The 25,791-nt window shown below is 39.2% G+C and overlaps 1 protein-coding gene across 3 annotated transcripts; it reads right to left on the reverse strand.

The window, feature by feature from the left end:
• On the reverse strand, positions 1-23,563 carry LOC123514977 (protein psiN-like). Of its 3 annotated transcripts, none has more exons than XM_045273268.1 (10): positions 22,596-23,563; positions 22,166-22,283; positions 20,395-20,480; positions 18,627-18,754; positions 12,261-12,381; positions 11,446-11,707; positions 10,893-11,162; positions 10,476-10,742; positions 9,723-9,995; positions 1-359 (listed from the first exon to the last, which is right to left on the reverse strand). In XM_045273268.1, exons 2-10 carry the CDS (start codon positions 22,235-22,237, stop codon positions 339-341), a joined length of 1,500 nt encoding a protein of 499 aa, XP_045129203.1. In that variant the 5' UTR covers positions 22,238-22,283; positions 22,596-23,563; the 3' UTR covers positions 1-338. The 3 variants fall into 3 exon arrangements, with proteins under 3 accessions (XP_045129203.1, XP_045129204.1, XP_045129205.1); XM_045273269.1 differs by having other exon boundaries at positions 9,719-9,995; XM_045273270.1 differs by lacking the exons at positions 18,627-18,754; positions 20,395-20,480; positions 22,166-22,283; positions 22,596-23,563 and adding an exon at positions 17,414-17,432.
• Positions 23,564-25,791: the final 2,228 nt, after the last annotated feature.

Below are 25,791 nucleotides of genomic sequence, written 5' to 3' on the forward strand. Positions count from 1 at the left end.
ATGATTAGAAAAAGAAAATAGTTGAATATTGTGATAAGTAAGGAGAATGAATGAAGAGATTATAATATTTCTGTCATGACCAATGTCCAATCAATATAGTAGGGTAGCTACATATTAATATTGCATATGTATAGTGTTTGTTTTACACATTTATGTAACTTGATAATAATTCTCCTTTATTTATATATTTAATGTTTTTCATAGTTTTATTGAATCAAAGAAATAATAAATGTGGAACAATTAAAGGAAACAAAGCATGCAATCAGCGGAAAATTAAGTTGGTCGGCAGGGTGATGCGTTGTCTGACAGGTCTTCACTTCCTGCTGGTCCTCGCCACCTCATAGGTTTTTCATGTGTTTCTGTTTTGAAAAGAACAAAATATTTCAGGTGAATATAAATTGCACGTTCTTGTTTAATTTAGGTAAGTCAACAAAATGTCATATAATTCTATCATATGGCGATATTTATTTTATTTGTAGCTCCTGGGGCGCGATGACTGATTGCTGTCTTTTTGCTATAATCTTATTTAAATTACTCTCCTGCTGCTTAAGTGCAGAAAATATGTATTATTTCTATCTACCACTCGTGTACATGAGTAATACCTCCTATCCCCTTAACCCCTTCAGTATGAGGACACATTTTTTATCTTGAAATTTGTGTACGATTAGACAATTTTATTTACATTATGAACTGTCTATGGAGTTCAGAAGATTAATGACCAGAGTCTTCCCTATTTTAATCCCACCACACAAATTTCTGAAGCTGTATAGTATCACCAAATAGTAAGCAGAATGGACTTGAAAACGCGTCATGGTACTGAAGGAATTAAAGGCGGTTAGCCGTCGCGCTGAAATCTTATACGAAAAACACGGGGAAATAAGAATTGAGAAGTGTGGCTATTGAGGTCCCTTGTTTTTTCTCTTTTACCCCTTGTGTTTCACGGAGAATCTTGTTACCACTCTTCTAGAAGCATTTACATTTGGAATTAGATCGTAATGTACATATAGCTAGGCTGAAAAAACACACACACACACACACACACACACACACACACACACACACACACACACACACACACACACACACTAAACATTATATCCATAGAAGAAAAGCTAGATAGAGTCATAGCGGAGAACGATACCTTAAAAAAAGAAATATATTTGTTAACGATAGAGAACAAAGAGCTATTGAGGGAAAAAGTGAAAATGGAGAAAGAAAACCAACATCTAAGGAAACAATGTGACAAGATGAAGGCTAAACTCCTCGAAATGGAGAAGAAAATATCCGAAGGGGACTTGGGGAAGGAGGAATGCCTTAACCTAATTGATGCCAGGATGAAAGAAGTGAAACATGAACACCAGGAAGTACAAAGGTCCTTTAGGGAGATAGTGAAAAAGCAGGAAGAAGAAAATAAAGTGATTACACAGAGTGAAATGGTAAAGGCATTAAAATTAAAGGAAAATGAGTATGTGGTGAGAGATATTGCTGAAAAGAAAAAATGCGTGATCATAACAGGATTGAGGGAGTAAACTAACAGGAACTGGCAAGATAGGAGGGATAAGGAAAATGACAGGATTAAGTCTTTACTGAATAAGATCTCAGAAGAGGAAAAGTGCCTATATGCTGAGGTAGAAGAAAGTGTGAGACTAGGAGCTTTTCAGGAAGGCAAAAGTAGACCATTAAAATTGTAAGATTAAACGATACTTACCAAGTTGAAGTTTGATCGTAATTTCACGAACATTTAAACAACGTCACTGAGGCAGTAAATGAGATGTCTATGCCGCTCCTCGTCAGTCCTTCAGAGTGTTGGTTTGAGGAACAAAGTATAAAAATTACAAAAGCTAAAAATTTTACAGTGAGTGAAGAAAAAAAAAACACGACCAAGAAGCCGGGGGAGGGAAGGGAGGGCATTTACTGCCTAAGTGACGTCATTTAAATGTTCGTGAAATTACGATCAAACTTCAACTTGATAAGTATGAATCTTACAATTTCACTTCACAATATTTAAACTGACGTCAAAGGCAACAAATGAGAGCTTTAGAGCAGGTGCTCAAAAAGAAAAAACCAGGAACGACTGAAACCATATAGTATCATCTTCATGTATTAGAAAAGCATACAATTAAGTACAAATATGTAGACAAACAATGAAATCATATGAAAACCACCACAAAACAGTAGTACATTTACATATTCATGGAGGAGAACAACTGTGTGAAATAATTCTTGCTAATTGGCCTCCCATAAAACTGAAAGGTAGAATTGGACCAGACATATGAAAGGATGGAGGACAGCGGAAGGAGTGCAGCCTTGCTAGAAGGCGGACCTAGTTGAGTGAGGTGAAAAATTAGGTCAATAAATGTCCCATAACCTCCTGAAGCGCCGTGAAGGTATCCTGGGAAGATTAATAGGGGTTTGGTAGTCAAAAGAAGGCCAGTGATGGAACCCCTAGAGTCCTTAGTCCTCTCTAAATAATTAACAATTGTAGTATAGACACAGATAAGCTGGTCCGCAGAATATTTTTCAAAACATAATTCAGAAATGTGGAACCAGGCCTAGAAGTTTTAAGGAGATAATACAAAAAAAACTATCATGGAATGAGATAGACATATTACGGATATCTAAGAAACTTAAGACTTGGCCACGCTGGAAACCAGTAACATTAAGGCAGTTAATTTGGGATAACTGAATGAGTGAAAGACGTTCATCAGGGCCGAGACTCTTTAAGTAGTTGAGCACTAACTCTGGGTCCCAGGTAAATTGACAGTGAGAAAAAGCAGGCCTCTCCTGAAAGACGGCTCGCATAAATCTAATAACCAACGGATGTTGACCCGCTGGTTGACCCCCGATCTTAGCGATCGAACGGATGGTATTCATAGTACTATAACTCCGAACGGGAACCCTCTGAAATTCACACAGTAGGAAGTCTAAAAGAAAACTTAAAGGTGGTAGAAACGGATCAATTTCCCCCCGGAGACAAACTGACACCCATCTTGAGAGATACGGCCTATACTGTTGTAAAGTGCTCATTGAAGAAGAGAGGATAGTTGTCTGGAAGGTTGTGTCGAGTTGATAGATGGAGGAATTGAGTTTTTGAGGCATTGAAAACTACTAGATTTTCTCTACCCCAATCGGAAATTTTAGAAAGATCAGAAGTCAGGCGTTCCGTGGCGTCCCCACGTGATCTGTTAATTTCCTGAAGGTTTGGACGTCTATGAAAGAACGTGGAAAGATGTAGGGTGGTATCATCAGCGTAGGAGTGGATAGGGCAAGAAGTTTGGTTAAGAAGGTCATTAGTGAATAATAGAAAGAGAGTGGGTGACAGGACAGAACCCTGAGGAACACCACTATTAATAGGTTTAGGAGAAGAACAGTAGCCGTCTACCACAGCAGCAATAGGGCGATCGGAAAGGAAACATGAGATAAAGTTGCAGAGAGAAGGATAGAAGCCGTAAGAGGGCAGTTTTGAAATCAAAGCTTTATGCCAGACTCTATCAAAAGCTATTGATATGTCTAACACAACAGCAAAAGTTTCACCGAAATCTCTAAAAGAGGATGACCAAGACTCAGTAAGGAAAGCCAGAAGATCACCAGTAGAGCGTCCTTGACGGAAGCCATACTGGCGATCAGACAGAAGATTGTGAAGTGACAGATGTTTGAGAATCTTCCTATTCAGGATAGATTAAAAACTTTAGACAAGCAGGAGATTAAAGCTATAGGACGGTAGTTAGAGGGTTAGAATGGTCACCCTTTTTAGGAACAGGCTGAATGTAGGCGAATTTCCAGCAGGAAGGAAAGGTAGAAGTTGATAGACAAAGTTGGAAGAGTTTGGCCAGGCAAGGTGCAAGCACAGAAGCACAGTTTTTGAGAACAATAGGAGGGACCCCATCAGGTCCATAAGCCTTCCGAGGGTTTAGGCCAGCAAGGGCATCATTACGAAGAATTTTGATTGTAGACATGAAATAGTCAGAGGGAGGAGGAGAGGGAGGGACAAGCCCAGAATCGTCCAAGGTGGAGTTGTGATCAAAGGTTTGAGAAAAGAGTTCAGCTTTAGAGACAGAAGAGATGGCAGTGGTGCCATCAGGATGAAATAAAGGAGGGAAAGATGAAGAAGTGAAGTTATTTGAGATGTTTTTGGCTAGATGCCAGAAGTCACGAGGAGAGTTTGAGTTTGAAAGATTTTGACATTTTCTATTTATGAAAGAGTGTTTGGCAAGTTGAAGAACAGACTTGGCATGATTCCGGGCAGAGATATAAAGTGCATGAGATTCAGGAGATGGAAGGCTCAAGTACCTTTTGTGGGCAACCTCTCTATCATGTATAGCATGAGAACAGGCTGAGTTAAACCAAGGTTTAGAAGGTTTGGGTTGAGAAAAAGAATGAGGAATGTACGCCTCCATGCCAGATACTAACACCTCTGTTATGCGTTCAGCACAAAAAAGATGGGTCTCTGACACGGAAGCAATAATCATTCCAGGGAAAATCAGCATAATACCTCCTCAGGTCCCCCCAACTGGCAGAGGCAAAACGCCAGAGGCACCTTCGCTTTGGGGGATCCTGTGGAGGGATTGGAAAAATAGGACAAGATACAGAAATGAGATTGTGATCGGAGAAGCCCAACGGAGATGAAAGGGTGACATCATAAGCAGAAGGGTTAGAGGTGAGGAAGAGATCAAGAATGTTGGGCGTGTCTCCAAGACGGTCAGGAATACGAGTAGGGTGTTGCACCAGTTGCTCTAGGTCATGGAGGATAGCAAAGTTGAAGACTAGTTCACCAGGGTGGTCAGTGAAGGGAGAGGAAAGCCAAAGCTGGTGGTGAACATTGAAATCTCCAAAAATGGAAATCTCAGCGAAAGGGTAGAGAGACAGAATGTGCTTCACTTTAGAAGTTAACTAGTCGAAGAAATTATTATAGCCAGAAGAGTTAGGGGAGAGATAAACAGCACAGATGAATTTAGTTTGAAAATGACTGTTAAGTCGTAGCCAGATGGTGGAAAATTCGGAAGACTCAAGAGCGTGGGCACGAGAGCAAGTTAAGTCGTTGCGTACATAGACGCAACATCCAGCTTTGGAATGAAAATGAGAATAGAGAAAGTAGGAGGGAACAGAGAAGGGGCTACTACTGTCAGTTGCCTCAGATAGCTGTGTTTCGGTGAGGAAAAGATGAGGTTTAGTAGAGGAGAGGTGGGGTTCCACAGATTGAAAATTAGATCTAAGACCGCGAATGTTGCAGAAGTTAATGTAGAAAAAGTTGAGGGAGGTGTCAAGGCATTTGTGGTCTTCAACAGGAGAGATGTCCGACCTGGGGACATTTTTGGTCCCCTCCCCAGAGGGGGACTCCGAGACGTTGTTTATTTTGGGTCCCATTTTTCTTTTAAATTTTGATTTGGAGTGAAGGGTGTATGTGTGGTAAGTGCATATAGTTTTGTGTGAAGAAGGAGAGCTGTCTTTAGAGGGTAGGCTGTGACTACCCCTTGAGTTGTGAGACACAAAGGAAACGTTCAACAAGATCACAACTAGCTTTAATGGAAGGTTCACAGAACCCCTGAACTAGTGGGTCTTACTGAAACAAAACTGAGAGAGGGAGAAGACCTGATGATGGTTGGAGAAGGAAATATAATGTTTGGAAAAGAAATAGAGTAGGTAAGATGGGAGGAGGAGTGATGTTGCTGGTTAAAAAGATATAAAGGTGGATCAAGTGAAAGAAGGTATGGGAAAGGCAGAAGTGCTAAAGATCAGAGCAGAAACTAATGAAGGAAAAAGAGGCACTACATAGTGGTGTACGTACCACCTAAGACAAATGCATGGTCAGTACAGGAATATGAAGAAATGATAAGTGATACAGGAACATGTCTGGAAGAAATGTTGGGTGGCTGTGAACGAACTATAATGATGGGAGATTTTAATTGTAAAGAGGTGTGTTGGGAGGACTGGTCAATGGAAGGATCAGAGACAACATGGGAAATACACTATTGACACTGGCAATGGAAAATGTGTTAACTCAGTGGGTCAAAGAAGATACTAGGTTTGGAGAGGGAGCATCGTCAAGACTGGACTTGGTCTTTAGTACAGAGCCAATGGTCATTGAGTGATCATGCAGTTTTGGAGTTCAAGGTGATAGATGAAGAGAAATCTAGAAGAAATGAAGAATATAAAGTGGGAAGATGGAATTATGCCAAGACAGATTTTGGAAACCTAAAGAAATTCTTTCAAGAGACAAATTGGATGAAATTCAAGAGTGCTAAGGAGCAAATGAAAAGTGGAAGGAATTTATAAAAATATACAAAGAAGGTGAGAAAAATTTGTACCAATAAGACAACATAGAGAAGTTGGAAAGCAGGACTGGTTTAACGATAGATGTGAAAAGGCTAGAACAAGAAAAGAGGATGCATGGAAGAGGTGGAGAAGGAAAAGACGGATTAAGCAGTGGAAAGTTACAAAAGAGCAAGAAATGAATATGTGTTGATTAGAAGAGAAGAAAGAAAGAAACAAGAAAAGGATATAATTGATAAATGTAAAGACCAACCAAGGCTTTTTACAGACATGTGAACAACAACATCAAAAATAGAGAAAGTATTGAAAGTTTAGAAGTAAATGGAGTATGCAGTGAAGATCCCAGGAAATGGCAGAGGCTATGAATGGATGCTTTCGGAAGGTATTCACAAAGGAGACTGCTTTTGACAAACCACTGGTAATGGAACAGAAAGGGATTATGAAGGAGTTTCAAGTAACTGTGGAGGAGATCAAGAATATGATGGGGAGTTTAGAAGTGAGAAAAGCTGTGGGACCTGATGGGGTATCAGGATGGATTTTAAGAGAATGCAGGAGCAACTGGCAGAAAAAGTTTGTGAAGTAATTGATGCCTCATTAAGGGAAGGTGTAGTGCCCCAAGACTGGAAAAGAGCTAACATTGTCCCAATCTATAAATCAGGTAACAAGAGAGACCCATTGAACTATAGACCAGTGTCACTTACAAGTGTGGTAGCTAAGATGTGTGAGAGGGTGGTGAAGAATAGATGGACAGACTTCTTGGAGAAAAATGACATACTTTGTGAGTGTCAATTTGGTTTTAGAAAAGGGCGTTCATGCACGACAAACCTGATATGTTACTATTCGAGGGTGATAGATGTAATACAGGAAAGAGATGGTTGGGCTGATGGAATATATCTGGATTTAAAAAAGGCCTTTGATAAGGTACCACACCGGAGACTGATCTGGAAACTTGAAATGGTAGGAGGAGTGCATGGCAGTTTACTAAAATGGATGGAAGACTTTTGGTAGGAAGAGAAATGAGAACAATAATTAAGGACAGACCATCAGAATGGGGCTTGGTGGAGAGTGGAGTTCCACAGGGATCAGTGTTGGCACCAGTAATGTTTGCAGTCTACATAAATGACATGGTGGATGGGGTGTCCAGTTATGTGAGCCTATTTGCAGACGATGCAAAATTGTTAAGAAAAGTGAGATGTGACAAAGATTGCGAACTACTCCAGGAAGACTTGGACAGAATATGGAAATGGAGCTGTACATGGCAAATGGAGTTCAACACGACAAAATGCAAGAAATTAGAGTTTGGCAAGAGTGAAAGAAGAATCAGGAGTATGTACAAGATAGGAAATGAAGACATAAAACCAGTCATGAAGAAAAGACCTTGGGGTGACAATTACCAATGACCTATCGCCAGAGAGACATATAAACAAAATAATTGGAGAAGTATTGAACTTATTGAGGAACATAAGAGTGGCGTTCGTATATTTAGATGAAGAAATGATGAAGAAAATAATTACTGCAATGATAAGACCAAGGCTTGAATATGCAACAATACAGTGGGCTCGAACTTAAAGAAACACATAAGGAAACTAGAGAAAGTACAGAGGGCTGCAACAAAATGGTGCCTGACTTAAGAGATTTGACTTATGAAGACAGACTGAACAGAATGCAACTTCCGACCCTGGAAAACAGAAGAGAAAGGGGAGACCTGATAGCAATATACAGAGTGATGATTGGCATGGAAAAATGGATAGGGAAGATCTGTGTATGTGGAATGAAAGAATGTCGAGAGGGCATGGGAAAAAACTAAAATGGCCACTTATAGGAGAGATGTGAAAAAATATAGCTTCCCTCATAGAAGGGTGGAAGCATGGAATAGTTTAGACGTAGAAGTGGTCAATGCAAGGAATATTCATGATTTTAAGAAAAAGCTGGACATTAGTAGATATGGAGACGGGACAGTACGAGCATAGCTCTTTTCCCGTATGTTACAATTAGGTAAATACACACACACACACGAAACTGTGCAGAGTTATAAAGCAAAAAGAGGATTGTGAAATACTGCAGGAAGACCTAAATAAGATCTGGGAATGGAGTAAAAAGTGGGAAATGGAATTCAATGTGAACAAAAGCCATGTCACGGAAATGGGAAAGAGTAAAAGACGACCCGTGGGAATCTAAAAGATGGGAGATGGAGTAGAACTGGAGAAAGTAAAAAAGGAAAAGGACTTAGGAGTGACGGTAGAAGAAAACAATCAACCAGCAAGCCATATTGATAGAATTTTCAGAGAGACATATAATTTTGCTGAGGAATATTGGATTAGTATTTCACTACATGGACAAAGAAATGATGAAGAAATTGATAAGTACTATAATAAGACCCAGATTGGAATATGAAGGAGTAGTGTGGACCCCTCATAAAAAGAAAGACATACGAAAGTTGGAGAGACTACAAAAAATGGCTACAAGAATGGTTCCAGAATTTGAAAGGATGACATATAAGGAGAGACTAAAGGCTATGGATCTACCAACCCTGGAACAGAGAAGGGAGAGAGGAGATCTGATACAAGTTTATAAATTGATCAACGGAATGGACCAAGTGGATAATGAGAAACTGATCCTAAGAGAAGAATATGACATTCGAAGCACAAGATCGCGTAGTAAAAAGCTGAGAAAGGGAAGATGTCCGAGAGATGTTAAAAAATATAGTTTCCCACAAAGATGTGTTGAGACGTGAAACAGTTTGAGTGAAGAAGTGGTGTCATCAACGAGTGTGCATAGTTTTAAAGAAAAATTGGATAAGTGTAGATATGGAGACGGGGCCACACGAGCATAAAGCCCAGGCCCTGTAAAACTACAACTAGGTAAATAAAACTAGGTAAATACACACACACACACACACACACACACACACACACACACACACACACACACACACACACACACACACACACACACACACATAATGAGAAACTGATCCTGAGAGAAGAATATGACTTTAGAAGCACAAGATCACATAGTAAGAAACTAAGGAAGGGACGATGTCTGAGAGATGTTAAAAAATTTAATTTCCCGCAAAGATGTGTTGAGACTTGGAACAGTTTGAGTGAGGAAGTGGTATCAGCAAAGAGTGTACATAGTTTTAAAGAAAAATTGGATGAGTGTAGATATGGAGACGGGACCACACGAGCATAAAGCCCAGGCCCTGTAAAACTACAACTAGGTAAATACAACTAGGTAAATACACACACACACACACACACACACACACACACACACACACACACACACACACACACACACACACACACATAATATTAAGCAATGGAACAACTAAAAGAGCCTAAGGTTATTTTTTAATGGTTCATTTAACAGAGAGAGAGAGAGAGAGAGAGAGAGAGAGAGAGAGAGAGAGAGAGAGAGAGAGAGAGAGAGAGAGAGCTTTACTCACATATGGGGATGCAGCAAATGCAAGAAGTACTGCAACTGTTGTATTCACTCATTATAAGTCCTTTGGGACAACCCGCTTTCTTTGGATAGCAGTTGCCATTTAAATTGGTGCAAGTTCTCGAAGAATAGCAGGTCTTGCAACAGAAACAATTTTTTCCCCCATTACACGGAGTGTCGTCACTTATGTATTCATAAGGTGAGCTGCATTTTTCCATATCAAACTCGCATCTTCCAATATTATGGGCATAAGTGCAGGCATCTGTTTTCTCACAACTAACCTGCGAAGGGAAGCAGATAGTAAAGGATGAGATACAGTATTTGTGTCTGTTTTGGGGTTCTTGCTGCTGCCTTTATTAAGAACGTTAAATATGTGTGTGTGTGTGTGTGTGTGTGTGTGTGTGTGTGTGTGTGTGTGTGTGTGTGTGTGTGTGTGTGTGTGTTTGTTGATCCCTGCCCATTGTATGTACTTACAGCGTCTGATTTTACTTGAGTGAACAATACTTCTATTATAATTGACGTTTCATGCAGTGTAAATGAAACTGGACAAAAAAAGGAATGTATAAAGTCAGAACATACAGAAGGAGTTAATGATTTCCTTCCTTTATAAACTCACACTTTTTATCTATATATTTCATCATATGAAATAAATACAAAAATAATGGATAATTAATGGAATATAATGTGTTAAACATAAACTAAAATGAATCAATAGCTATTAATTCAATGGAAGGATAAGAAATAATAAACTTTTGAGGTACCTGTTCTTTAACACAGCAGATGCAGTTCTTGCTGTTGCAGGAACCCTTATCACTGAGAGTTAGTCCTTTGTCACACCCATCTTTGATGTTGAAGCAGATGCCTTTCAAAGTGGAGCACATTTCATCAGGGGTGCAAGTCTTGTAACAGGAACACTTAGGGCCTATGCACTTCTCCCCTGATAGGTATTCGTTGGCCTTTAGGATGTAAGGCTCAGCCACGCATCTTCCAGGGTTGGGTCCAGCAATGCAGTTGCAAGATTTGGGGCACTGATAGGGAACGAAGATTCATAGTTTGAGAGTTAATATGATTGTTGTATGATGATTAGAAGTGTAAAATATATATATATATATATATATATATATATACACATACATGCACTTGAATAGATTCATGAGCATTAAGAATAACCAACTGACTTGTTCCGGTATACAACAGACGCAGTTATCGCTGGTGCATTTGCCTTGTATGCTTGCCATCATTCCGGGGCCACAGCCAATTTCTTTCTTATAGCAATTTCCGTTCTCAGCTTCACATAGCTTGTCAGGCTGGCAGGTCTTGCAGCATGAACACGTTCTTTGACAGCACGCATCGTCTGATATGTACTCGTCATGGCCATTGCAGTTAAAGTTGTTAGGTACGCATATCCCCGCCTCGATGCCACTCGAACACAATTTGGAATTAGGGCACTGCGGGATGTCACCACAAGGCCATCAGCTAAAAGCTACCACTAAAGTTGATATGGTGTCTAAAACAATTAAACTAAAAAAAAAAATTGTTAAATATGATGAAGACAATGTTAATTTATACTTTTTATGGTCTATTTCTTATAAATATTTACAATTCAGATAAACATGATAATATAAAAATGATGCATAAACATGTTCACTGTAAGAAACTGAACTTCAACAGACAAATAAATATAAACAAATGAATTATAATAATATGAACGAAGCAGCTATTCTGACTCACTGGAGTGCAGCATTTACAGTTTATGTTTCCACTATTGCAGCCAAAGGAAAGGCTGGGCTGGAACCCACAGGGGCACTCCTCATCAGAAGCGACGCACTGTCCTCCTGATTTTTTACAGTCCGGATCAGGTTCACAGGTGACACAGCAAGCGCATGTGTTGCCCGTACAGACACCCTCGATGTATTCCTTAGCTCCGACACAGAGGTCAGGATGATTTACACACCGACCCATGCATTTGGTAGGAATGCAGGGTACGCAGCATCTGAGAGAGAGAGAGAGAGAGAGAGAGAGAGAGAGAGAGAGAGAGAGAGAGAGAGAGAGAGAGAGAGTATTATTATAACACACACACACACACACACACACACACACACACACACACACAAAAAAAAAAAAAAATTACACACACGGTAGCTCAGTGGTTAGAGCACTGGCTTCACAAGCCAGAGGACCGGGGTTCGATTCCCCGGCCGGGTGGAGATATTTGGGTGTATCTCCTTTCACGTGTTGTCCCTGTTCACCTAGCAGTGAGTAGGTACGGGATGTAAATCAAGGAGTTGTGACCTTGTTGTCCCGGTGTGTGGTGTGTGCCTAGTCTCAGGCCTATCTAGAGATCGGAAATAATGAGCTCTGAGCTCGTTCCGTAGGGTAACGTCTGGCTGTCTCGTCAGACTGCAGCAGATCAAACAGTGAATTACACACACACACACATTAAAATGGCATTAAAATCTATGGTTGACGCGCGCGCGCACACACACACAGACAAAAAAAAAAAAAAAAAAAAGAGAAGGAAAGGGAATGGGTATCCCAAGTCTTACTGGCAGTAGAGGTTACATTTTGACACAGAGTATTCGTTTTCCATGCATTCTTTCCTGCAGAAGCTCTCTCCCTTTAGCTTCTTTCCCTTTCCCTCAGGATTGCAGGGGTTGTCTAAACAGTCTGGAAAAAAGGATAATTTCAGTTCATATATATATATATATATATATATATATATATATATATATATATATATATATATATATATATATATATATATATATATATATATATATATATCTCTCTCTCTCTCTCTCTCTCTCTCTCTCTCTCTCTCTCTCTCTCTCTGTTGTCACTGCTAGCTGAAGGAGTGATGTAATATTTCAAATCTATCATTCCATGTACAGCCCTGGCTAGTATATTTGCCCAGTAGTAGTCAAAAAGTCTCTAAGATAACATATGCTACTATGGAATAGGCAGACAAATATTGAATGGCTGTGGCTTAAAAAGGAAATGATATATTCTATAGATGGCATTAATGTTTATAAGTGAAGGCGAACATTTGTGAGAGAGAACTTATTTTAGGATTCTGTTGAATGCTTCTGCGATAATCTCGAACCGTGAGTACTACAGTTTCTTTAAGGCAGTGGTTCTCAAACTGTGGGCTATGGCTCACTAGGGGGGGTGATGTAGCAGAATGCAGAGGGCCATTATTTGAGGATATGATGTGTGTATAAAACCAATGAAGTTTAGTAGGTAGGCTACTGGGGAGATAGCCATTGGAGGCAACTTTTATTTTTATTATTATTATTTATATATATATATATATATATATATATATATATATATATATATATATATATATATATATATATATATATATATATATATATATATATATATATGTAGGAGAGAAGACCAGCCAAGGGTCACACAATGTTAAAAAAAAAAAAAAGCCCACTTGAGTGCTGGTTCTCTAAAAGATAAGAAAGGTTAGCCAAAATTAGGGAGCAAATGTCTTGATACCTTGCTCTTAAAAGAAGTTAAGTCGTAGGAAGGCGGAAATACAGAAGCAGGTAGGGAGCTCCAGAGTTTACCAGTGAAAGATATGAATGATTGAGAGTACTGGTTAACTCTTGCATTAGGGAGGTGGACAGAACAGGGATGAGAGGAAGAAGAAAGCCTTGTGCAGCAAGGCAGCAGGAGGAGGAGAGGCATGCAGTTAGCAAGATCAGTAGAACAGTTAGTATGAAAAATAGCGATAAAAGATAGAAAGAGATGCAACATTTCGGTGGTGAGAAAGAGGCTGAAGACAGTCAGTCAGAGGAGGCAAGTTGATGAAACGAAAAGCTTTTGATTCCATCCTATCTAATAAAACTGTGTGAGTGGAACCCACCCAAACATGCGATGAATACTCCATACAGGGGTGGATGAGGCCCTTGTACAGAGTAAGCAACTGGAGGGGCGAGAAAAACTGACAGAGATGCCGCAGAACATCTTACTTCATAGAGATGAGATATGAAGTTTCCAGTTAAGATTATGAGTAAAGGCCAGACCAAGGATATTCAGTGTGGAAGATGGAGACAGTTAAGTCTTTGAAAAAGAAGGGATAGTTGTCTGGAAGATTGTGTCGAGTTGATAGATGGAGGAATTGAGTTTTTGAGGCATTGAAAACTGCTAGATTTTCTCTGCCCCATTCGGAAATCTTAAAAAGGTCAGAAGTCAGGTATTCTGCGGCGTCTCTGCGTGATCTGTAGACTTCCTGAAGGATTGGTCGTCTCTGAAAGGACGTGGAAAGATGTTGGGTGGTATCGTCAGCGTAGGAATGGATAGGGCAAAAAGTTTGGTTAAGAAGATCATTAATGAACAATAGAAAGAGAGTGGGTGATAGAACAGAACCCTGAGGAACACCACTATTAATAGATTTAAGAGAAGAACAATGGCCGTTTACCACAGCAGCAATAGAAAGGTCGGAAAGGAAACTTGAAATAAAGTTGCAGAGAGAAGGATAGAAACCGTAGGAGGACAGTTTGAAAATCAAATCTTTATCACAAGCTTTTGATATGTCTAACACGACAGCAAAAATTTCACCAAAATCTTTAAAAGAGAATGCCCAAGACTTAATAATGATGGGGTCACACTACAGCTTTTTTTTTCACTACGACCTCCCCGACGGTCGTGGGAAGGTTGTCGTCGGTAGTCCAGGTTTGTGCAATGCCTTGTTGTCAGACATATGAGCAATAAATAATTTTGTCTGTAATTACTAATTACCTTTTTTTCTGATTATGTGTTCTTAATATAAAGCAAGACGCTGACACACTTTACAGTAGTAATTGATATTTCAACTGAATATATTTCTATAGTTCCTTATCTATGGGTACAGTCTGATGGAGTGGTTTACATTTAACTATAAGGTCCTAGTGAATGTTGGACCGTAGGGACAAGTATCCTATATGAATAGTGGGTAACTACCAGAAAAAAAAAGTTTGAGAACCACTCCTTCATAACGTTCCTAAAGGCGGCCCGGGTTCACACGTGTCAATATGCGACCGAAATTGCAATTCCCTATAGAAGCATCGACAGAGCCCTTTTAGTCGGAACACGTTCACACATAGCGACTGGAAAGTATCGGCTATTTGGCGGGAAGTAAATACAAACAAACAGCTACCCAACAAGATGTCTTCCTCCGGTGACGATCAAATTCAATCATCACAAGCATTCAATCCTCACCTCCAACAACACGCTGCATAGAGGGAAACAGTTCTTGGAGATTGATACTATCTCATGGAACACAAATTTGCTTAATTTCTTTTTAGCTATATAATTCATTATTACTTAAAGAAACTCACAGAAACTCACAGACGACTCCTGGAAGAGGCCGATTCAGCAGGCCTGTGACTCCAATTCTGAATTACATTTTCTACATCTTGTGGTCGTGTGGTCAAACTTGTGATCGAGGCTCCCTATTTTTTCAGTATAATTAAACCTTTGCTCTTTGTTTTACCATACATCATCTAATTTCCTTTCAAACTCTCGAACTCATTTAGCATTTATCACACTGTCTGGGAGGCTGTTTCAGTTATTTACCGCCGTGGTACAGTGGAACCATACGTGCTTTGGGGCCCGAGGGGTCTCCAAGCGCACGGGTTGGAGTCCTGTCCACGGTTGGAGTGTAGATTGGGCTTCCTCACTCGGGGCAACAGTTCCCTAGCGGGTGGCCTTTGAGATAGGAGGTACCCAAAAAGGTATCCCCTTTAGCCCATAAATTCCCGTGAAAAGCCCACATAGTATAAAAAAGAAAAAAAAAGAAGGAATACTTTTTGATGTCTAATCTTGATCTTTCTTAAATGTTTTCTTTCCATGACCATGAGTTTGCAATCCTTCCTGCACTTTAAACAAGCCTTCACATACATCTTTGTCATACAGTCCATTGATAATATTAAAGATTTCACCATATCTCCTCTTGACCTCCTTTATGTCAACGTTGGTAGATCTAGTTTCTTCAGCCTTTCTTCATATGAGAGATCCTTCAAACCCGGTACCAATTTTGTTGAGTTGCGCTCAACGCTTTCAAAGGCCTCCACATCCTTCTTCAAGTAAGGACACCACCTTTGATTGGCATATTCCAGGTGTGGTCGAATCAATGCCACATACAAAGATTTAAATATTTCCTCATCCATGCTAACAGATGTCCTTCTTATTAGCCCAACCATCGTACTATATATTTTTATTTATTTTTTTCCGCAAAATGTTGATTGAAATTTAACTCCTGGTCAATCTTCACCCCTAAATCTTTATCTACTTTAATTTGGTTCAGATCTTCAACCATAGTATATTGAAATATAACTGTATTTGTTTTACCAATTCTTAATAACCATTTCTTTGACCATTTATTCATTCTATTGAGATCTTGTAATCTTCTACAGTCCCTCTCACCCTTTATCATTCTGAATACTTTGGTATCATCCGCATACAAAAACATCTCGGTATTCAATATTATTTCTGGAAGGTCATCAATATACATAGCAAACACGACAGGACCAATCTCTAACCCCTGAGGCACTCCACGTATCACTTCCTTCCAGTCTGAACTTGTACCATCTACAATTACCCGCTGTTGTCTTCCTCCAAGAATATCCAAAATCCACTTCAAGATATTACATCCTACAATGAAGCTTTTTATTTTCTCCAACAATCGTCTGTGAGGCACCGTGTCAAACGCCTTCTTAAAATCATAATAAGCGACATCCACAACTCCTTCTTCATCTAATATACTTGTCCATTTTTCCATTACAGTTATTAGTTGAAGCACTGTTGAACGTCCATTTATGAAACCATATTGCTTCCTTGTGATAAGCTCGTTTTTTCTTAAGATGATCAATATTTTTTTCTGATTCCGGTCTCCATTAATTTATAGATTACACAAGTCAGGCTAACTGGTCTATGATTTTCTGGGTCCTTTCTATCTCCTATCTTGTGTAGTGCTGTAATAATTGCAGACTTCCAATCCTTGGGCAATTTCCCTGCTTTATTGATAAATCAAATATAATTTGTAATGGACAAGCTATTTCGTTCCTTGCCTCTTTAATTATCCTGGAGTGAAAACCTTCAAACCTGGCGCTTTGTCCCTTTTTGAATGGTCAATAGCGAGTTTAACATCTTCACAAGTAAATAGTAGTTGTGTTAACATGGAGACATCCTTCACCCTCATGCTTGGTAATTCTCTTTCAGGTTCCCTTGTGAACAATGTATTAAAGAACTCAGCTAACACTGGCTTTCTTTCTATCATTTTGTGTGTCCCAGATGTGCTCTTTTTCCCTCACCAAACTCCATCTCTACATCTGTCATCTGGACACCACATTTTCAAACCTTTTTCCATGACGTCACAACGTAAACAAAGTCGCAAATAGATTGAATATATAAGACCAACATGTTGGTCTTGGGCCGTGTTTTTGCAGTTAAGTTGTGCTGAGTTGACATAATAGCTACATCACATCTTGCGGCCATTTTGCTCAATACCGTTTTCGCGCCCAAGTTAACTTAACTTCAAGATGATTTGCTCTTACCTCCAGCTGAAGTCGCTCCAGACCTCTTCTACTGATATGACGTTACATATTGAAGGCATGATGTGAGATACACACAAATTGTGTTTCTGTGCCTATACACCACATAAAAAACATAATATTTTCACATTAATGAAAGTAGACTGCCTTACCCCACTTGCCCATGACGCCCTTCAAATAATGCGGTGATGAGATGATGTGTCACCCCACACCGGCTGCCAGAGCGGCTGCCATTTAAATATTTTGCTGCGTAAGGTTAAAGGTTTGTTTAGCTACCATGAATAAGTGTCTTTAATTATCGAATATTGAAGGCCTCAGATGAACTTATATATATATATATATATATATATATATATATATATATATATATATATATATATATATATATATATATATATATATATATATATATATATATATATTTTTTTTTTTTTTTTTTTCCCATATGGATATTAGTGTCACTTCGTGTATTGATAATATTTTGGAATACCAGAAGGGTCCTGGCAACCTTTAGAGAAAGATGGAGTGTGGCAAGCACGCCAGTCTCAAGTCAATTTGAATTCAAGACAACTTGACAGCGAAAACGTGGCTTTGTTTTGCAACTGGTTTCTCCAGTTGCTAGGCACCAATGTTCAGTCGAAAAACTCTACCGACTAGCAATTTCAATCTCATATTGACACACATGAACCCACCTTAACGCAAGCACCATAATTGTATAAAGTGGCATGGATGACAAGAAGAAAACCCTTTATGCGGTGGAGGTAGGCTGGTGTAAGACGAGACACGGGCTTCGCGACTCATTGCTTCTTGAAAATGTATAGCTTTCATTATTATCATTATTAATGTTATCATTATTATTTTTATCATTATTATATATTATTATTATTATTATTGTTATTATTATTATTATCATTATTGTTATTATTATCATTATTATTATTATTATTATTATTATTATTATTATTATTATTATTATTATTATTACTATTATCATTATTGATGTCACAATTACAAGAATCTTTAATCTCACTCTGACTCAAGCAGAACCAAGGCAGTTTGTTACAATTCTTTCTTTCACCACTTATTAATAACTATGATAACTGCTTAGGCTACATTCCTAAACTCTTGCTTGAATAGGCGTTTTCAACCAATCTTAGCGATAATTTACCAAATAGTTTGCACATATACATGAAAACCAAACTAATGATCTTTTTGTCTTTTGAAAATAACCATGATTAGAGAGAAAAATACAAACAAAAAGACATATTTTGATGACCTTTCTTGTGTGATCATTTCTACTGATGGATAATTCTTCTTAAGCAATATTAAGCCTCGCCTTATCAGTGTTGTTGCTTCTTTACTTACTGATGCAGCACGAACACATTGGGTCGCGTGTATTAGAACACACGCCTTTTTCCTTTAGTACTCCATCACACATCGGGTTCTCCGTTTTGGAGTTGAAGCAAAATCCACCATATTTATTTTGGCATTTCCTGAAATCATACAAAAAGAGATAGATCAGGAATTTTCCTCATTTTGACTTCGTGCATCACCTGAAGGATAAGGAAATCATTAGATGGAAAAGAACCCCTCCCCCCTCTCTCTCTCTCTCTCTCTCTCTCTCTCTCTCTCTCCGAAATAATTGTTTTCATATAAAAGTCGGATCCACACGAAGGGTATATAATAACCCCGCGCTTTGTGCAGGGTATAGGTTTTGGTGATGCTGAAGGCTGCAGCAATGACTGTGAATGGTAATCATTACAGTGCCCTTCTCCGGGAATTTAACCAGGGCCATTTTGAATTGTGCTGCGAGTGATAGCTCATCAGCAGCTATGTTTTATCATATTTTTCATTTCACCTATTTCATTTACATTTTTTCACAACTTGATCCTACATTACTCCACAAAAGTTACTGCCGTATGACAATCAATACTATGCCTCCTGAATCGGTATATCAATTGAGGGCACACGCTTTCACATCGCAGAAGCAGCAGCAGGGCCCGCGACACAGGCGTGAGTCATGAACCCCTAATAAAAAAAAAAAAGTCTGTTCACATAAGTCTGAGCCGTGAAGCCGAGCCTCACTTGAAAGGAGGCCGCTGATTGGCTGGCCCCCTCTCTCACTCGCCTTGTGTTGAAAGGCTGCGTCATGAATGCTTTGTGGTACATGCTTTTGTTTTATTCGTTATATCTCATCTTATACACATAACAGACAGTTTTTGTTGGTACCGTTACACTCAACAGTAAATGCAGAAGCTTTTATACTCGGGGAAAAACAATTAATAAGCAACTATAAAGAAGTTTTAGCGAGTTGAAGTGGAAAACTTTCCGCAACATCTTTATAACATATCCTTTGAATATATTTAAAGGAATGCTGTTATAAATTATTGCATTTCATAAAAGAATGTCTCCTGAACGGTATGCAACTTCCAAAATATAGTTAAAAGATATTGTAAACGAATTACATAATTATTTATGGGAAAGTATGACTCGCGAGGAAGGGCGCAGCAGTGCCGCCAGGGAAGACACCTGCTGGTTCATCTTGATCCAGTTATAACTGGATTATGCTCCCACCGCGACCACTCCTCCGTGCCCTTCCTGGCGAGTCTTACTTTCCCATAAATAATTATGTAATTCGCTTACAATATCTTTTAACTATATTTTGGAAGTTGCATACCGTTCAGGAGACATTCTTTTATGAAATGCAATAATTTATAACAGCATTCCTTTAAATATATTCAAAGGATATGATGATAAGTAAACCGTGTTATAAAGATGTTGCGAAAAGTTTTCCACTTCAACTCGCTAAAACTTCTTTATAGTTGCTTATTAATTGTTTTTCCCCGAGTATCAAAGCTTCTGCATTTACTGTTGAGTGTAACGGTACCAACAAAAACTGTCTGTTATGTGTATAAGATGAGATATAAAGAATAAAACAAAAGCATGTACCACAAAGCATTCATGACAGCCTTTCAACACAAGGTGAGTGAGAGAGGGGGCCAGCCAATCAGCGGCCTCCTTTCAAATGAGGCTCGGCTTCACGGCTCAGACTTATGTGAACAGACTTTGTGGAAACGGTTCTAGAGCCCTACAGCTTGTAAATCTTGGCTGTTGTCTATTATAAGACTCTTACCCTTCGGGAAGACAAGGAGCCGAACTAGAATGTTTAGCATATGCACTCTGATCTTCCTTTGCAGCAACTTGCCGTGGATGTATAGCCTGTGTGTGAGACGAGAGGAAAATTATATCAGCTCCTGACATGTTATGATCTCTGCCATATCCATCATTCACTATATGCTTATCTTTTAGATATAGTTATATGCATTTGTAATAAATCAAAACAAAAAATATTTAATGCCTCAGTTACTCGACATTCATTCCATTCTGCTCCCTTAGATAGGGAGATAGAAACAACTTGTGAACCTGCCAGCTTTGACGTTGTCGCCCCTGTCCACCTAACGTACGCATCAACACCATGGCCAAACCGCTTAAGGCATGACACCATTGCAAGGTCATAAATGTCACTTTCAAAATATTCCAATTTATGAAACCAATTAAAATAAATAAATAAATAAACTTTCAGATAGTCATGCAAGACGTGCACATACACAACACTGATAATGTGAGCAGAAGACATGCTTTGTAGTTGTCATAGTCGTGAAGAGAAGAAACTTGGGATAAGCCCGCTTCCCACACACGATGAGAGGTGAACACCGCACGATTGAGCATGATTTGCACTTTTTGCACACTAACCGGTGAATCCTACTGCTCACGACAGCCGTAAGATAGTCACACGACAGCTGTGAGATGAGCACACGATATTACTTAGACTGCAACGAGCATAGGACGACCATCTATCGATATACCGTGTTGCTATCAATAATTTTTCACAATTCCAGTACGACCCTAGCACAATGGCCACACGATCCAAACGATAAAGATAAGATGTTACTCGAAGATAAATCGATAACAGACAACCACAGGAAAACAGATGAATGATTCAATATTTTTTCAAGATGAATTGGGAAAAATGTAGAGTACTACGAAACGCCTTAGACTGTCACTCGATGTTTCACGACTCCAGATTTTTTTTTTTTTTTTTTTTTTTACCTTATGTTACACGATAGTTAGATTTTTAATCTTTTCTTTCTGCATGTCATGTTGATTTATGGAGCGGTCGCCTCACTTCATGCTGAGTGGAACGTGGCCTATGACGACAGTGCTTTCGTATCTTTTCACAACCCTTCAGAAACCACTTCTTGACCCAAGACAAGAGAGCATGAGGACTCCGTGACTTACAGTACCGCCGTATTTTATACATCTGTCCTCACCTCTTCTATGTTGAAAAGGCTCTGTTGAAGTTTTAAGAATATTTTTTTTTCTTTTTTTTCTTTTTTACGTTTGTAAGGAGAAATTTAAAAAAATTCTACATTACTAAGACGATGATTAAATTTTGATAATCCAACTTTTGAAATGAGTTTTTATGAGAAACCAAAGCATTTCTGAATATGGGCAGTGTAGTAACCAATATTTTCTTTGAAATATTTATTGTGTGACTGATTTGGTTTCTTTGGTGGTCATGGTGTACTCGTAGCGCGATCGAGGCAGTTTTAGTCTGCTTTCGATGTTTGATGAATGACTGTTTAAGCATGTATAAAAGCATGTGATCCAAAATTGATCTCTATATTAATTTTTTCATTTTTTTATGCAAGACGGGCCCTGACTTGTACTGCCCTGTATAAATAGAATTAACACGAAAGGGACTAAAGAAGTCTTGGAAAATCTATCGAAAACTGTAGCATATTTGAGAATAGCCATAATATTCAGGCCTACTTTTTCATTTAAGATAAAGTGTTGCTTGGTAATGTCAAATAGCAAGGTAGTATGATGTTTAGTATGTTTACCTGAGGCAGACAGCATGGCAGGCTCACCAGCACCACCAGCACCACCTCCACCACCGCTAGCAGTGTCTTCATGGTGGTGGATGGACTCACTTGGGCTTCGTTATAGCAGAGAATAGCTCTGGGAATTCACATTATTATTTATTTACTTATTCATTAATTTAATCATTGATAACTTTGCTATGTCATGTATCTTTTATTCGCCTAATGTATTTATCGAAATATCTTGAGTATTATGATTCATTACTATAGTTTCATAATAAAGTATGAGATTTATGAATATTAACATTATCGTGTGTGATTGTATTTTGTTTTCCTCTCTGCCTTACAAAGTCGTGTTACTTGAGAGTATGAAACATTATCTCTCCATGTAAAGACATTTTGCTTACCGACTTTTTTCATGAACAGCAGAGCCATGTCTGTATGATCTTACCTCGAGTAGGGAGGAGTCGTCAGTGTCGGCAGGCTCTCCAGTTGATGTCTGTTTCCAAGCAGCGCTCACCTGCTAATATATGCACCGCCCCGTGTTTACAGATGTACCTACGCCTTTATTCATATGCACTTATATTTTACAGTGGTTCCTTGCAATGATACTTGAAGAGCAAAATAACCTGTGCGGATCTTAGGCACGGGGAGGAGCATTTCACCTCTTAATTTTACATGGAAACATTATTTTTCCTGAATTATAATACATATGTCATTGTAAGGAACGGCTTAGCAACTTTTTTTCGTCTATTGACAGGTGACTCCTCTCTGAAATGTGTTTTGATATACACGAAACACCTGGCGAGGAATACACTTGTCTTGAAGGTGACCTTTGTTTCCGAGCCAGGTTCGGGTTTACAGCTCCAAGAATCTATGTAGTTCTAGAAATTTGGTCTTTATTTTGTTTTTAATAGACTTTAGAAGCTTAGAGCGTTCCAAACTGAGTTCGACTTCATAGTATATAGTGGTATTTATGCTGCATACTCAGGTGGATTAGAATTATGCTTCATACGCTTCAGCGCTGTACTGTGTACTAATATATCCTCAGTTTATAACATATTGTTCAGTTTAATCGGAAAGTGCACCTTAACCAACAGCATAATTGCAGCTTTAAAAAAAACTGCTACAAATCATTATTTTCTTTCTTTGCTGTGAACTACGATAGATAGATTATTGAAAGTATGCTGGGTATGACTGACTGCTACGTCAAGAGGAATTATGAAAATTAAATGAAAATAAAGAATTCTTCATCCCATCAAGTTTGCTGTAGCACTTAATTTTCATATCTAGGATTTCAGGATTTTTCAGCGAATGTCCAGGAAAATTTCTGGTAAGTAATTTTCTTGATGAAGATTAGTGAATTCTCACTATTGTGGAGCTTTTCAACGGCTTTTTAGTTCGCGTCACATGATTTAAACTCATTAGCCTGAAAAAAAAAATTATATTAGGCACAAGGGCGTGTGTCTTCTTCACACATCAACTGTAACCAAGCCCCCCCATCACGAGTGACTTCCTCACCATGCTTTTTAACACTGCCAGTGCTGTGTCGCCACCAAAACCAACAGTGTTACACCGTACTGGGCACGTGTGTATTCCTTACATGGGTTCGTTTACTGCAGTGTCGTCACCAAGAGACTGATAAAAATCCTTGGAGAAGGATACGCTGGGCAGGACTTTAGAAGTTTAATTCCTTATGAAAGTGAATACAACAACAGTAAGTCCAACACATGATTCTGCACTTTTAACTCCTCTTCTTACTAATTCATTGATCTTACAGACTGGTCTTCTAACTCACTATTCCTGTCCTTACTTTTTACTATTTGACACTGCTTGCTACCGGCACCCACTGTGACTGACTCGTGTTGGCTCAGTACCTCCCTTTATACAACATTTGTTACATCTAAATAATTCTACATTACAGAACTTCCTCAGTCATCTTGGCCACATCACATAAGAGCCACAGCACTACAATACACAGTAGAAGATTAAACCATACAGAATAAAGCTATAGGTACTACTAGGCTTCGCCCACCTGATACGGTGATGAAGCATGCTGAGACACGCTTTGCTCGTTTCCTGCCCCCTTGGTGACGCAACTCCCGTCAAGTCTTATCGAGGGTTTTCGAAACCCTTCCTGTATAACAATACTTTATTTTTATTTTCTATTTCGTTTATGAAATCTAAGCGTCATGTTTAGAATTACATATTAATTTCCTGATTCACTGAGTGATATGGCCTATGCTTGAATACTCCTTAATAATGTACCCCGTATTGTGATTAGGTTTATTGTACCTAATGACTTAATGAAACGTTAGTGAAGAAATGTGCCGATGGACCATACTAAAGCATTTCTACGCCGCAACTCCATTGTTTGTAAAAGTCCTAGTTGTGGTTACACAGCTTTCTAAGATGGCTTTACGATTTTAGTGACATATTATCATAATTTCTACATTGTTAACAAGAAAAACGCTCTTGAGAACCTACCTAATCATCTCTGTTCTCTTGGAAAAATCGCAGTAGGAGAGCAACCCTTTTCAGAATACGAACAATGTCACGTCTTGTTACCACACACACACACACACACATAAACACACACACACACACACACCACGTAGTGTAGTGGTTAGCACGCTCGGCCCACAACAGAGAGGGTCCGGGTTCTAATCCCAGAAAGCGGAGAGGCAAATGGGCAAGCCTCTTATTAATGTGTGGCCCCTGTTCACCTAGCAGTAAATAGGTACGGGATGTAACTCGAGGGGTTGTGGCCTCGCTTTCCCGGTGTGTGGAGTGTGTTGTGGTCTCAGTCCTACCCGAAGATCGGTCTATGAACTCTGAGCTCGCTCCGTAATGGGAAAGACTGGCTGCGTGACCAGCAGACGACCGTGGTGGTAAACACACACATACACCCTGAACTTTTTCCGTTGGGGAAAGGCTGGCTGGGTGACCAATAAATGACCGTGGTGGTAAACACACACACACACACACACACACACACACACACACACCGTGTAGTGTAGTGGTTAGCACGTTCAGCTGACAACCGAGAGGGTCTGGGTTCGAATCCCGGGAAGCATCGAGGCAAATAGGTAAGCCTCTTAATGAGTAGGCCCTGTTCACCTAGCAGTAAATAGGTATAGGATGTAACTGGAGGAGTTGTCCATGGCCTCGCTTTCCCGGTGTGTGGAGTGTGTGTTGTGGTGTCTGTCCTAACCGAAGATTGGTCTATGAACTCTGAGCTCGTTCCGTAATGGGAAAGGCTGGTTAGGTGACCAGCAAACGACCGTGGTGAATTACACCCGCTGCTTGCGGCACTTTACGTCATGCAATCTAATGTATGAAACGTAACGACGGAGAGAGAGAGAGAGAGAGAGAGAGAATAAAGATTCAGCTATACTTTTATATAATAAAATGCTATGAATATATACAATACACATATGTGCGTACATGGTTTAAAAAAAAATATGTTACACTTAAAAGACTTTTAAAAGTCTTTTTTTTTTTTGTTGGTGGGAATAAGGACTCGAGGAGTGGTGGGTCACCTGACCGATCTTTTCCCCTGACACGATGAGACACCTTGGCGGGGACAACTGCTCTCTCTCTCTCTCTCTTTTTTTTTTTTTATTTATACCATGTGGGCTTTTCAC

Source organism: Portunus trituberculatus, chromosome 38 (genome assembly GCF_017591435.1).
Source record: "Portunus trituberculatus isolate SZX2019 chromosome 38, ASM1759143v1, whole genome shotgun sequence".
NCBI classification, from domain to species: domain Eukaryota; kingdom Metazoa; phylum Arthropoda; class Malacostraca; order Decapoda; family Portunidae; genus Portunus; species Portunus trituberculatus.